At 50.8% G+C, this 13,236-nt stretch overlaps 1 protein-coding gene across 1 annotated transcript in view; it reads left to right on the top strand.

Moving 5' to 3' along the window:
- Positions 1 to 10,321, top strand: part of Cadm4 (cell adhesion molecule 4) — a 21,978-nt gene extending 11,657 nt beyond the window's left edge. Inside the window, exons 2-9 of the mRNA XM_075989320.1 lie at positions 4,114 to 4,260; positions 4,526 to 4,678; positions 4,944 to 5,078; positions 5,525 to 5,689; positions 5,781 to 5,871; positions 6,784 to 6,956; positions 8,481 to 8,609; positions 9,322 to 10,321. Of these exons, the coding sequence (XP_075845435.1) occupies positions 4,114 to 4,260; positions 4,526 to 4,678; positions 4,944 to 5,078; positions 5,525 to 5,689; positions 5,781 to 5,871; positions 6,784 to 6,956; positions 8,481 to 8,609; positions 9,322 to 9,431 (1,103 nt within the window). The 3' untranslated portion in view covers positions 9,432 to 10,321. The remainder of the gene's footprint in view (positions 1 to 4,113; positions 4,261 to 4,525; positions 4,679 to 4,943; positions 5,079 to 5,524; positions 5,690 to 5,780; positions 5,872 to 6,783; positions 6,957 to 8,480; positions 8,610 to 9,321) is intronic.
- The last annotated feature ends 2,915 nt before the right edge of the window (positions 10,322 to 13,236 follow it).

Here is a 13,236-nt window from a genome sequence, read left to right as displayed (position 1 = left end):
CCCAAGTGCTGGGATTAAAGCCACGCGCCACCACCACCCAGCTCAGAAGCTCTTACTATAGCCCTGGAGGGACTGAGAAACCTCCTTTCTCAGCGTCCCTAGTGCAGAAATTACAGGAGTGCTCTGCCATGCCCAGCCATTAATAATTTAAAGACAACTGAGAAGACTCTGGATCCTCACATCCCGCTCACAGCACTCAGGAAGTGGAGGCTGCCACTCTGCAGGAAAAAAAACAACAAATCAAATCAGGAATGCTGGTTTCAGAGACACACCTTGCCTCAAAAGACTGAGGTGGAGAGTGACGAGGGGATATCCGATCCTAGTGCCCTCCTGGATTCTGTTCTGTGCAGACGCTCACATATGAGTACTTACACACGTGTGTGCGCGCACACACACACATGCATGCTAACTAAATTGCAAATAAGTATAAATCCTGAGACTGGAGAGATGACTCAGTGGTTAAGAGCACTGGCTGCTTTTCCAGAAGACCCTGGTTTCATACCCAACACCCACATGGTAACGCCCAACCGTCTGTAATTCCTGTTCCGGGGTTCAGATGCCCTCTTCTGGCCTCTGTGGCCACCAGACAGGCAAATGGTGCATTCACACGCAGTCAGGCCAAACACCTGTACATATAAAATAAAAGTTAAAAAAATAAATAAATTCAAATAACTAGCCATCCCTAGCAGTGCACGTCTCTAATTCCGGAACTAGGCAGACTGAGACAGGAACATCGGTCACCTGAGTCCCTAAATTCAGAACCTCTGGGCAAGATGAGAAATTAGCAGACAGACTGACCAGAACTAAGACAGCTTCTTGCTGTGGCAGGCCTGTCACAACGTATTCCATAGCCTCTCACCAGTGCTGGACCTTTATCTAGATGTCCGGAAGGGATGTGGAGGGAGGACCAGAGGTTAGAGGGTCCTGGCTTTTGCAAAGTTTTGACTGTGGCAAGTTTCCTCACCTATACAATGGGATTGGGGATGTGAGGCTCTGGGTTCAGTCTCTGGAACCCATTCATTATCATGGGAATTGGGAAAACAGGCACTGAAATAGAGTTCCGTTACTAGGTGGTTGTGGCGCACACCTTTAATTTGAGCACTCTGGAGGCAAAGGCAGGAAGATCTCTGTGAGTTCGAGGCCAGCCTGGTCTACAGAGTGAGTTCCAGGACAGTCTGAAACTGCAGCAGGGCTACACAGAGAAATCTTCTTCCCCAAAAAGAAAGCAAGCCCTTTTTCTGCACATCAGGAAGGTTAGAGAGAAGCGGCCTGGCAATGCCCTTACCATAGGAGCTCCAGCACAGGCTTATTCAGTGGTAGCTGTGGAAGTGCTGTTATCTCGGGGAAGAAACTGAGGGTTCTGGGAGCCCATCTGCTGGTTAGGGTTGGCTTTCAGTTTCCTTTCTTTGCTGATGGAAATGGAACCCATGACCTTGCCCTGGTGAAGCAAACACTGAGCCACACCCAAGCCCCTCACTGGGGATTCTAGGCAGGGGCTCTACCACTGAGTCACACCCCAGCCCCTCACTGGGGGATTCTAGGCAGGGGCTGTGCCTCTGAGCCACCTCAGCCCAACATTACCTTTCCAGCCCTGTAATTTGTTCTTCTAATGATGATTCAGGGTGGGCTAACTGCTGTCACAAATAATTCTAAACTCTTAATGTGTTCAGAAATCTGTTTTAATAAAAAATTTTATTTTTTGTTTGTTTGTTTTCCAGACGTTGTTTGTTTTCAGACAAGGTTTTACTGTGTAAGCCTTGCTGTCCTGGAACTTGCTCTGTAGACTAGCCTGGTCTCAAACTCAGTGATCCACCAGCCTCTGCATCCAGTGTTGAGATTAAAGGTGTACACCAAGTCAGATATAGTGATGCACACCTTTAATCCCAGTGCTTGGGAGGCAGAGGCAGACGGATCTCTGTGAGTTCAAGTCCAGCCTGGTCTACAAGAGCTAGTTCCAGGACAGGCTCCAAAGCAACACAGAGAAACCCTGTCTCGAAACACCAAAATAAATAAATAAATAAGACTCTGGCAGGGCCATAGAGAACAAGCAGCTGTGGGGCTCTTATGTGAGGTCCTGCCCTTCCAGGGGTTTCTTAGATTGCTCTGACCCCATAAACGTGTACAATTGTAGGGGAGAAAGACAAGGTGAGAAGGATTCTATCCAGCACCATATTCACTGGCCCCAAATTAGTCATACGGCTCCACCCAGCCACAGAGATGCTGGGGGGAAGTAGCATAGGTGTGTGACAGAGCCAAGGACGTTACGGTGGAACTGACCACTCCGAATTTAGTGGCCTAGAATAATGACTGCCAGAGCCAGGGGTCCATGCTGTACACCTGTAACCATACCACTGTGGAAGCTGAGGCAGGAGGATTAGGAGGTGTTCAAGACCGGCTTGACTAACACTGTGAGGAACATCAAAGCAGGGGGGAAAATGCTGTTTACTCAGATTCTGGACGGGAGATTTAGATTGGGTCAGGTGGGGAGACTTCTGGGTTTACACTGGAGCCACCTGGGTTTCTTTCAAAGTGTAAGATTCAAGATGGCCTCCCTCAGAGGGTAGGTGGCAGGTGCCACAAAGAGGCTATTCTGGGCATCTTTTCCAACAGTTTCTGGGTACCAGATGGCACACAGGAAGCTGTTAGGCATCTTTAAGGCTTTGTGGGCTTTGGAACTGTTGCTAGATTATTTTAAGCAAAACCACCTCTCCCCAGTTTGGTTTCCTACTACTCCCTAGGTAACTGAGGATGACCTTGAACTTCTGACCTTCCTGCCTTTACCTCAAGCGCTGGGCTCTAGGCTTCTAGGCATTCACCATCACACCCAGTCTGTGCTGTATTGAGGACCTAGCCCAAAGCTTCATGCCTGCTAGGCGGGCACTCTACCTACCACCCCAGTGCACGTGCGAGAGAGAGAGAGAGAGAGAGAGAGAGAGAGAGAGAGAGAGAGAGAGAGAGAGAGAGAGAGAGGAGGGAGGAGGGAGGACGGAGGAGGGAGGAGGGAGGAGGGAGGAGAGAGAAAGAGAGAGGGGGGAGAGAGAGCTGTATCTTTTGTTTCTCAGACAGGGTCTTGCCTTTGATATATCCTGGCTTTGATCTTATTATATTGCCTAGGCTGGCCCTGTACTCCAGACCCTTTCTGCCGCTGCCTCCCAGGTACTGGAATTTTCAGGGCCATGGCTAGCAGATTCTGTTGGTCACTAGGATCATAAATTAGCCCAGATTCAGGGAGTTGAGCCTCCTGAATGGGCCGGCTAGCTGAATCAGCTTGCAGAGGATCTAGGTATGTAAATCAGACAGGCTTGGGACACAGGGAGAGAAGAAACGGGAGGAAATAGAAAAGGAATTTGTGTGTGATGATGTAAGCCCAGAACCCCAGCCCTGGAGAGGCGCAGGCAGGAGGATCCTGTAGACTTGAGGCCAGCTTGCTCTCTCTATATGCTCCTGATGTGGGGAGACAACCCATCCGAGCATCAGTCAGTGGGTGCCCTGTGGAAGATGGCCACCTCCCATACCCGGTGAACTCCAGCTCCGAGATCCAAAGGGGATTTCTTTTGTCAGAGCCTCCAATTACTGTCCATCTTCCTGGGCAGTTCTCTCTGCCCTTCCCCTAGCAGCTAGTGCCCTTGTGCTGCCACAGAGTCTTGCCTTGGCTCTCTTCAGATTGGAGAGAGGATTAAAGGCCAGGTTCGGTGGCTCACACCTATAATCTTAGCACTCACAAAGCTGAGGCAGGAGAATTGCTGTCAGTTTTAGGCTAATCTTGGCTACAGGGTGAGACTATTCTCAACAACAAACAAATCAGGAATTAGGGAGATGTTCAAGCAAGTGCGAGGACCAGAGTTCGGATCCCCAGCACCCACATTAAGTCGGCTCTGGTCCTGGAAGCTTGCTCAGCAATACCAAACCCGGATCTGTGATCTCTGGGTTCGATTGAGAGACCCTGCTTCAATGAATAAGGTGGAGAACCTTAGGGGAAGAGGACCTCAACCCATGCATTTGAACATGTCTATGTTCCCCCACTTATGTAAACACAGAGCCTCATGTGCGAACACACACACACACAACTGAATGCCATCTCAGAGACTCTCCCATCTGTTTCTCTTGGTTCAGGGGCTGGACAGGAAGTGCAGACAGAGAATGTGACTGTGGCTGAAGGTGGGGTGGCTGAGATCACCTGCCGTCTGCATCAGTACGATGGGTCCATAGTTGTCATCCAGAACCCAGCCCGGCAGACCCTCTTTTTCAATGGCACCCGAGGTGAGTGCAGGAACTCTGGACTTCTGTGACCTCAAAAAGGACTCCTCTAAACATCTGACAGGGGGACAGGACTGGAAGCCTGAGCTTCCATGTTGGGGGGAGGCGAGGGAGAAAGGGTGCTGGAATGGGCTCCCAAGGGAACAAACAGTTGAACAGGATCAGACGCAGAGCTTTGTCTGGAGAAAGGCAAGGGGCGGCATCTGTCCTGGAGGGTGCCTGTCTGGAGACCAGAGAAGCCCCCAAGTTGAATCCCTCTTCACTGTAGCTCTAAAGGATGAGCGATTTCAGCTGGAGGAATTTTCCCCGCGTCGAGTGCGCATCCGGCTCTCCGACGCCCGCCTGGAGGATGAGGGGGGCTACTTTTGCCAGCTCTACACGGAGGACACCCACCACCAGATCGCCACGCTCACTGTCCTAGGTACTGGCCTTTTCCCCGCTCAAAGTCCCACTCACATTCATTCCCTGCTTCTCACTAGTCCTGAGACCTACGCGCCCTGGATGTTTTTAACCTCTTGGACTTCTGGCTCCACCAGGCCTCTGGTCTCTGCGTATGAATCCTGCCACCTGTGGGACCCTGGCTCCCATTGGTCCCTAGGATCCAGCAGCCAGAATGACTTGTGCCTACCTCGGTGCCTCCCTTGACCCCTTCCCCCCTCCCCCATCTGCGCCCCTTCTCTGCGCAGTGGCTCCAGAGAATCCAGTGGTGGAGGTCCGAGAGCAAGCGGTGGAGGGCGGCGAGGTGGAACTCAGCTGCCTGGTTCCGCGGTCGCGCCCTGCAGCGGTCCTGCGCTGGTATCGTGATCGCAAAGAACTGAAAGGTACCCAGGGCTAGGCCGAGTGGCAGAGCCGATGGGGGGGGGGGGGGGGAGCTCGTGACTTGGGAAAGAGGCGGGGTTAGTGGTGGGAGGGGCCTGGAGAAGAGTGCAAGAGCGCACCGGTCCTGACTGACACTTCCCATTCCTGGTTCCACTGCTGGCACACGCCTGTCCACACAACCTTTGGGAGGTCGAGAAAAGAGGGTCAGGAGTTCAAGGTCATCGGCTACAAAGCGAGTTCAAGACCAGCCGGCACCACTTGAGACCCTGTCTCAAAGCAAACAATGCAAACAAAACTCACGGATTCAAGGCGTGAGAAAGGCGGAGAATGTGGCTAGGTGAATAAGGCGAGGCTTATAGTTAGGAACGTGGCTTGACCAGCAGCCTACATTGGGATCAGGAGATAGGGCAGGACCCCTAGCCTAACGTTTCTGGGCTGGATCCGACAGGAGTGAGCAGCGGCCAGGAGAATGGCAAGGTGTGGAGCGTGGCGAGCACTGTGCGGTTCCGTGTGGACCGCAAGGATGACGGTGATATCGTCATTTGTGAAGCGCAGAACCAGGCGCTGCCCTCGGGACACAGCAAGCAGACGCAGTACGTGCTGGATGTGCAGTGTAAGTGGCTCCGAGGTCTGCACGCTGGTCGCCCGCCCTTAGAGCTCCCCAACCCTCGGAATGATCTCTCATTTTCCCTCTTGCGCTGCAGACTCTCCCACGGCACGGATCCATGCTTCTCAAGCTGTAGTGAGGGAGGGAGACACACTGGTGCTGACCTGTGCTGTTACAGGGAACCCCAGGTGAGATCTAACTTCTGGCTCCTAAGGGGTGAGGGAACTTGGGGCTTGCACTCCTGGGCCCTATGGAAAAGGGTACTGAAGCCGGACTCCTGATGAAAAGGGCTTGGAAGCTCTGGCTACGTGTAGAAGCTGCTCTCAAGTCTGATGGTTTTCCATAAGAAAAGGGCCCTTTTATTAACAAAGAAAAAAAAAGTTATGGCCAGGCGGTGGTGGCGCCTTTAATCCCAGCACTAGAGAGGCAGAGGCAGGCGGATCTCTGTGAATTCGAGACCTGGTCTACACAGCGAGTTCCAGGACAGTCAGAGCTACGTAGAGAAACCCTGTCTTAAAAAACAAAACAACAATGGGGCCCGAGGAATGGCTTAGGTGTTCATCCAGAAGACCCTGGTTCAATTCTCGGCTCCCATATAGTGACTCCAGTCCCTGGGAGTCTGACGCCCCCTTCTGGCTTCTGAGGACACCACACAGCTGAAGTACACTGCAAACATACTTTTTTTAATATTATATTTTTGTTAGGGGTGAGAGGTGTACCACTACACACGTAGGGAGGTCAGAGGGCAACTCGTGAGAATTCCTTCTGCCCTTCCACTGTGTGGGTCCCAGGAATCTAATTCATAATCGGGCTTGTTGACTAGTGTCTACCCTTCGAAGCATCTCGCAGGCAGAGTTGTCGGAGCTTCCTTGCCCCTTTTCATTGCTGGGGATCGAACCTGACATCTTATACATAGCTGGCAAAGGATCTACCATTGGGACAAATGCGCGCGCGCGCGCGTGCACACACACACACACACACACACACACACACACACACACGAGCAGTGACAGCCACTTAATACTGAATTGGAGCTGCATATCTAGATTCCTGAGAAGTCAGATTCTTGGGTTCCTAACTCTGTTTTTACCCACGGCCAGGCCAAGCCAGATCCGCTGGAACCGCGGAAATGAGTCTTTGCCGGAGAGAGCAGAGGCAGTGGGTGAGACGCTCACCCTGCCCGGCCTGGTATCTGCAGATAACGGCACCTACACTTGCGAGGCGGCAAACAAGCACGGCCACGCGAGGGCGCTCTACGTGCTTGTGGTCTATGGTGAGGGCGGAGCGTGTCAAGCTTGGGGGCTGGGCGGGCTACCGGACCAGAGGGCGAAGCCTGTGCTAAGAGGTCGATTGCGTGGTTAAGTAGCCAACTGACTTGTCTTAAGTTTAGACCCCCCCCCCCAATGGAGAACATTTGAGTCAAAAGAAAAGGAGCATGCTGGGGGCTGGAGAGATGGCTCAGAGGTTAAGAGCACCGATTGCTCTTCCAGAGGTCCTGAGTTCAATTCCCAGCAACCACATGGTGGCTCACAACCATCTATAATGAGATCTGGTGCCCTCTTCTGGCATACAAACATACATGGAAGGAATGTTGTATACATAATAAATAAATAAATAAATCTTAAAAAAGAAAGAAAAGGAGCGTGCTAGCATCCCTTGGCGGGATGCTACTGTTATCCCAGTGCTTTGGAGGTCCAGGCAAGGTGATCACTCATTTGAGGCCAGCCTGAGCTAAATAAATAATAACCAGTCTACCAAAAAAGGCGCTGGGTGCGGTATTGGCTGGAGGTGTAGCCCAGGTAATAGAGTGCTTGCTTTGCATGCATGCTAAAGCTTGGATACAATTCACAGCATTACCTAAATCTGACGCCGTTCCAGTAATCCCTGCTGGATAAGAAGTTCCAGGTCATCTTCACCGATTTTTTTTTTTCGAGACAGGGTTTCTCTGTGGCTTTGGAGCCTGTCCTGGAACTAGCTCTGTAGACCAGGCTGGTCTCGAACTCACAGAGATCCGCCTGCCTCTGCCTCCCGAGTGCTGGGATTAAAGGCGTGCGCCACCATCGCCCGGCTTCACCGATTTTTTTTTAATTTAATTTAACTTTATTTTATGTGTATTGGTGTGAGGGTGTTGGATCCCCTTTAACTGGAGTTACAGACGTTTGTGAACTGTCCTGTGGGTGCTGGGAATTGAACCCCGGTCCTCTGGAAGAGCACCCAGTGCTCTCAACCATGGAACCAGTGCTCCAGTCCCCATCTTGATTGACTTTTAGACCAGTATATAAAACAGGAGACACACACACAAAAGCTAGTTGGAGCTACATAGTGAGACCCTGTCTGGATAAACACAGCGACCAGCTCTGCAGTTAAGTGTGCTTCTGCAGAGGACCAAGCCTGGATTCTCAGCACCCACATGGCAGTTCACAACTCTCCGAAACTCACGTTCCAGATCCAGTGTCCTCTTTCTTCTGGCCTCCTTCAATTCCTTCATGCACTGGTGCACATAAATCCACGCAAGCACAGATGCATAAAATTAAGAAAATGTTTTGTAAAAACCCAGAGTTAGGATGGGATGTGTTACTTCTAGTTTAGGGATGAAAAGGTGAGGAGGTAGGCAAATACTAGGAATGGAATACCCACCAGATTAAAAGCCAAGGATTCCGGGAAGAGTTGGAGCTGAAGAAAAGGGGCTAAAAGATGGCAGGTATTTTTGAGGAGCGAAGCTGTGTGCAGAATAGCTTATGGCCTGGCAGCAGCAGGCTGGATTAGACCGCCTCTGAACACCTTGTCCCTCTGACAGACCCCGGTGCTGTGGTAGAGGCTCAGACATCGGTTCCCTACGCCATTGTGGGCGGCATCCTGGCGCTACTAGTGTTTCTGATCATATGTGTGCTAGTAGGCATGGTCTGGTGCTCCGTCCGACAGAAGGGTAAGTCGAGTGGCGCCTGAAGTCAGCGAAGGGTGCGGTCGGTTTGATTCTGGGTTGCAAGGAGGTGGAGCCTAGGCACTAGATCGGATTCGAAATCGCGCCATATTTTAGACCAATTTTGTGTAGGGTTGGGACTTTGAGTCCTGGGCTCTGAAAGGGTTGAAGTTTAGCAGAATTAAGAGGAGGGATTTGGGGTAATTTATTTTTCAAGTAGCTGGATTTACTGGCGGCATAGTCGTAAGGGAATACTATCAGAAAAGAAACAGGTAGGGGAGGAGATGAGGGTCCTGGGAATAGGACTCAGTCGGTAGAATGTGTAGCATGCGCAAAACCGTGAACTCCATCCTCCAGCACTGCACAAAACGGAGCGTGGTGTGCAGGCTTTTAACCCCAGTATTTGGGAGGCGGTGGCAGGATCCAAAGTTCAAGGTCACTTGTACTACCGAGTTTGAAGCTTACCTGGAAAACTGAAGACCCTGTCTCAAAAGTGGGGACGGGGCAACTGGGAGATGAGGGTGGGTTTTTTTTTTCTGTGAACTTTTAGAATCTTCCTAATTCTGCTTTTACCTTTCTCTTCCTCTGTCTTGTGCTTCACGGAACTGAACCCTGCTTCCCTTTCTCCCACTTCATTCATATGTTGTGTCTCCTTTCCCTATATCCACTTACTGGGTCCACATCCTCCTTTGCCCTGGGGGCATCTTCCCGCCCTCAGGCTCCTATCTGACCCACGAGGCCAGTGGCTTGGACGAGCAGGGAGAAGCTAGAGAAGCCTTCCTCAACGGCAGCGATGGACACAAGCGGAAAGAAGAATTTTTCATCTGACCCCACTCCCCCACTGCCAGCTGCAAGGAACCAGCAAAGACATTGACCAGAGTCGGGGATGGTGGGCTCCTCCCCCCGCAGCTAACACCTCAGGCGCTTGGGCAGGGATTTGGGGGGTGTTGGATGCCTGAACCTCTCCCAGGGCCAAAGGCTAGGGTCCAGAGGCGTAGGGTCCCCTAGAAGACAGAGGGACCGAAGGTCCTCTCTAGACCCCAAGTCTGGGGAGGGTAATAGGGATTTGGGTTGGGGGAAGGCCAGAACCCCTAGACAGCAGAACCAGGTCTTGTGGGGAGGGGTCAGATTCTGGGAAGGGTGGGGTGGGCAGGGAAAGGGAACACAGATTTCTTTGGGGTCCCAGACCCCATGCCAGCCATTGGAAGAGTTCCACAGAGCTCTGGGCACCTCTTTGCAAAGCCATGTTTGCACGGTGGGGGGAGGGGCGGGGAGGGCGTGGAAAGGGGAATTCTGTGTCTTTGTGTAAAAACTCTGATGGGGGCAGTGAGGGAAACAACCCCAACCCTTATCCAGTCCCCCTTTCTGGGTTCCTGGGCGGCTCCCCTTCCCTCCATCTCCTCCCCCATGTCTTTCCCATTCTATATTTGTCTGTCCACCCACTCCTGGGGGGGCCTTCCCCGTCTCTCCTCCAGGCCCCCCGGGGAGAGGGAGGGAGCTTGGAAGGGATGTGTGGTCTCTATGGTTTTATATATAATATATTAAAAAAATCTGTATGAAAAAATATCAGATTGCACCCCTCTCCCCCATTCCTGGCTTTTGCCCCTTTTTCTTGTTTAAAAAACGAAACAAAACACATTTTTGTACGGGGCGGGGAAGGGATAGGGAGGGGGGTTTGGCAATCCCACTAACCACCATTAAACTGAGGAGAGAACAAGTGTTTGGGGTGGCTGTGTGTCTGTCCCTCTGTCCACTGCTGTACCATTGGGAGGGGGAGATGCAGGGGTGGTCAGGGGAGCTATAGGGATTCTGTTATAGAGGAAGGTAAAGGTGACTTTACCAAGGTCACCTCCATCCATTCTTCCCCAAATTGGTTGTTTCTTTTGGGGGGGTGGGATGGGAAACGGGCAGGGTGGGGTGTGGGAGGAGTGGCAGGCTTTGTTTTCTCTCTGCTTTTTGAGACAGCATCTTGTAGTTTAACCCAGTCTAGTCTTGAACTCATGGTAACCCTCTGACTCACCTTCTAAAAAGCTGGGAATGGGTTTAAACCACCAGAGCCAGAAATTTATGAATTTATTTATTTATTTTTTAATTTATTTTTCAAGACAGGGTTTCTCCATAGCTTTTGTTTCCTGTCCTGGAACTAGCTCTTGTAGACCAGGCTGGCCTCGAACTCACAGAGATCCGCCTGCCTCTGCTTCCCGAGTGCTGGGATTAAAGGCGTGCACCATCACCGCCCGGCTAAATTTATGAATTTATATAGGCATTGTCTTCATCCATTCATTAAAACAGTCAGGTCTCTGGTTGGCCTATCCTATTCCCTTTCTCATGACTTACTAGCCCCACCTCTAAGTCATCCCCCCCCCCATCCCACCTATTCTCTAGAGACACTTTCAACTCCATTCATCCTGTCTCTACCAACTGTTTGAACTGAAGAGTTTAGGGTCAGCCTGAGCAACATCATCAGTCTAGGCATGCCTTTAATCCCAGCAACTGGGAAGATGAGGCAGTTGGATCGCTGTGAGTTTTTGCGGCCAGCCAGAGATGTACAGTGAGATCTTTATTCAAACAATCAAACAATAACTGCTTATGAAGTTGTTAAGGTTCAGCACAGCCTGCTATGAATAAATAGCCCTCCACAGACACACGAGATACATGAGACACACAGACACACAACAAGTTGTTCCAGTTTAGCGGGCATCTAAAATTTGATCCTGTCCTAGGCTCTAAGGACTCAGGGTAAAAGGGGGACCCTATGCTGACCCTCATGAAATTTTGATGAAGGAAACAGACTATCAGCAAGTTAATAAACAATTTTGCCAGAAATTTTGATGGTGATGGAAGACACACTAGAGAGGCAGAGGCAGGAGAATCTCTGTGAGTTCAAGGCCAGCCTGATCTACAGAGTGAGTTCCAGGACAGCCAGGGCTACATAAAGGAATTCTGTTTTGAAAACAAAAACAGAAGACAATTTCAGGGCTAGGCATGGTAGTACACGTCTTCAATCTTCAGGGAGCAGAGGCACAAGGGTCTAAGCAAGTTCCCTAGCATCTTGGTCTTCAGGGCTAGCTCCAGGTCACTCCTAGCTACTTAGCAAGACTGAGTGTTGCCTTCCCCACCCAACAAAAAACTTAATGCTTGCTTTGAAATTGTAAAGAAGGCTATTAAAATGCCAGCTGGGTGTCATTAGCCCTTCAGAGGCTGCCTTAGGAGACTGAATTTGTAGCCAGCCTGGGTGGTGGCTCACACCTTTAATCCCAGCACTTGGGAAGCAGAGGTAGGCAGGTCTCAGTCTGAGGTCAGTCTGGTCTACAGAGAGAAACCCTGCCTCAAACAAACAAACAAACAAACCAAAAAGGTCACACATCTTTAATTCTAGCATGTGGGAGACAAGCGGCAGCCAAGTCTTTGTAGCAAACTCCAGACCCTGCCTAAAACACACACACACACACACACAGGAGATGTGGTTTACTGTTTTATTTTCTTATTATGGGGAAATTTCATACAAAGTGGAAGAGATAGAAAGGTCCACAAAGTCCCAGGCACTCTGCACCACACGTCAGCCCACCATCAAAAGTGCTTCATTTCCTAAGCAGGCACTGTGTCAGTCTCCCTAATTCACTCAGTCTGCAGGTGCTGTACATCAAGGAAGGCTTTCGTTGACTTCAGTGCCAAGGCAGAGTAAGCAGAAAGCACGGGGGGGGGGGGGGAGGGGGGAGCATTCTCAGTTAAAGCCAATAGTAAGATCAAAGCCTGAGACAGTAAAGAGCTGTGTTTGAAGTGCTGGGATCAGGACCTGATAAAAAAGAGGGGCGGGCCAGAAAAGACATCAGGGTCAGAGCTTTGACTGAGAGGCCAGGTTTGGTGACGCAGCCCTGTCACCCCAGCGTTTGGGAAGCTGAGGCAAGAGAACCTCAGCTTCCCAGGGAGACACGGTCTCGGAAACAAAACAAAGCAAAAACCTTTCCTTTTCTACGGTGTGGTGGACTCCACCGGAGCGTTTAAGGTGGCTAATGATTAAAATCAGTTCTCCCCAGCACGGGCGGGGTTGTGGTGTTGCGCGAACTTGTAGCTCTTTAAAGTCACCTACAGGAATTCGGCTTACTGCCCGGGGGCATGTCATTAGAGCACTCCTGAGGTGCTGGCAATGTTCAAGGTCATTCTCGTGGAGGGAGTTAGAGGCTAGCCTGCCTAAAAAAAAAAAGAAAGAAAGAAAGGAAAAAAGAAAAAAGAAGCAAACACCTTTAGGAGATTTTTCTTCTCCCCAGTTGTGTTCCACGCAAAGGAAGCCGCTTGCAATTTCACTAAGAATGCTGACACTCCTTTGCCTCTGGGCATTTGCATTAGCCATTTCCTCCGCCAAGAGACTCCCATTCTAGTTGGCTCCAGTTCAGACTTGGCTTAAAAATCAGCCCTGGAAGTCCTTGCAGAACCCCGGCCTGGGGCCGGAGTTTCTGGCACCCACAGCCTCCTACTTTCCACCTCTTCCAGGTCTGCAGTACTAAGTTTTAGTCTAAACAAAGGTGGTTCGTCTTCCTTAGATGGGGGGGGGGGGTGGGCAGATTTCTCGAAACGCATAAACCCACGTGCGGGCCTAATTCACAAGTGGGCAATGAAAATTTATCCTGGGTGG

This window comes from Microtus pennsylvanicus, chromosome 1, assembly GCF_037038515.1.
Source record: "Microtus pennsylvanicus isolate mMicPen1 chromosome 1, mMicPen1.hap1, whole genome shotgun sequence".
NCBI classification, from domain to species: Eukaryota; Metazoa; Chordata; class Mammalia; order Rodentia; family Cricetidae; genus Microtus; species Microtus pennsylvanicus.
The sequence above is the reverse complement of the archived record's forward strand: the minus strand, read 5'-3'. Positions and strand labels throughout refer to the sequence as shown.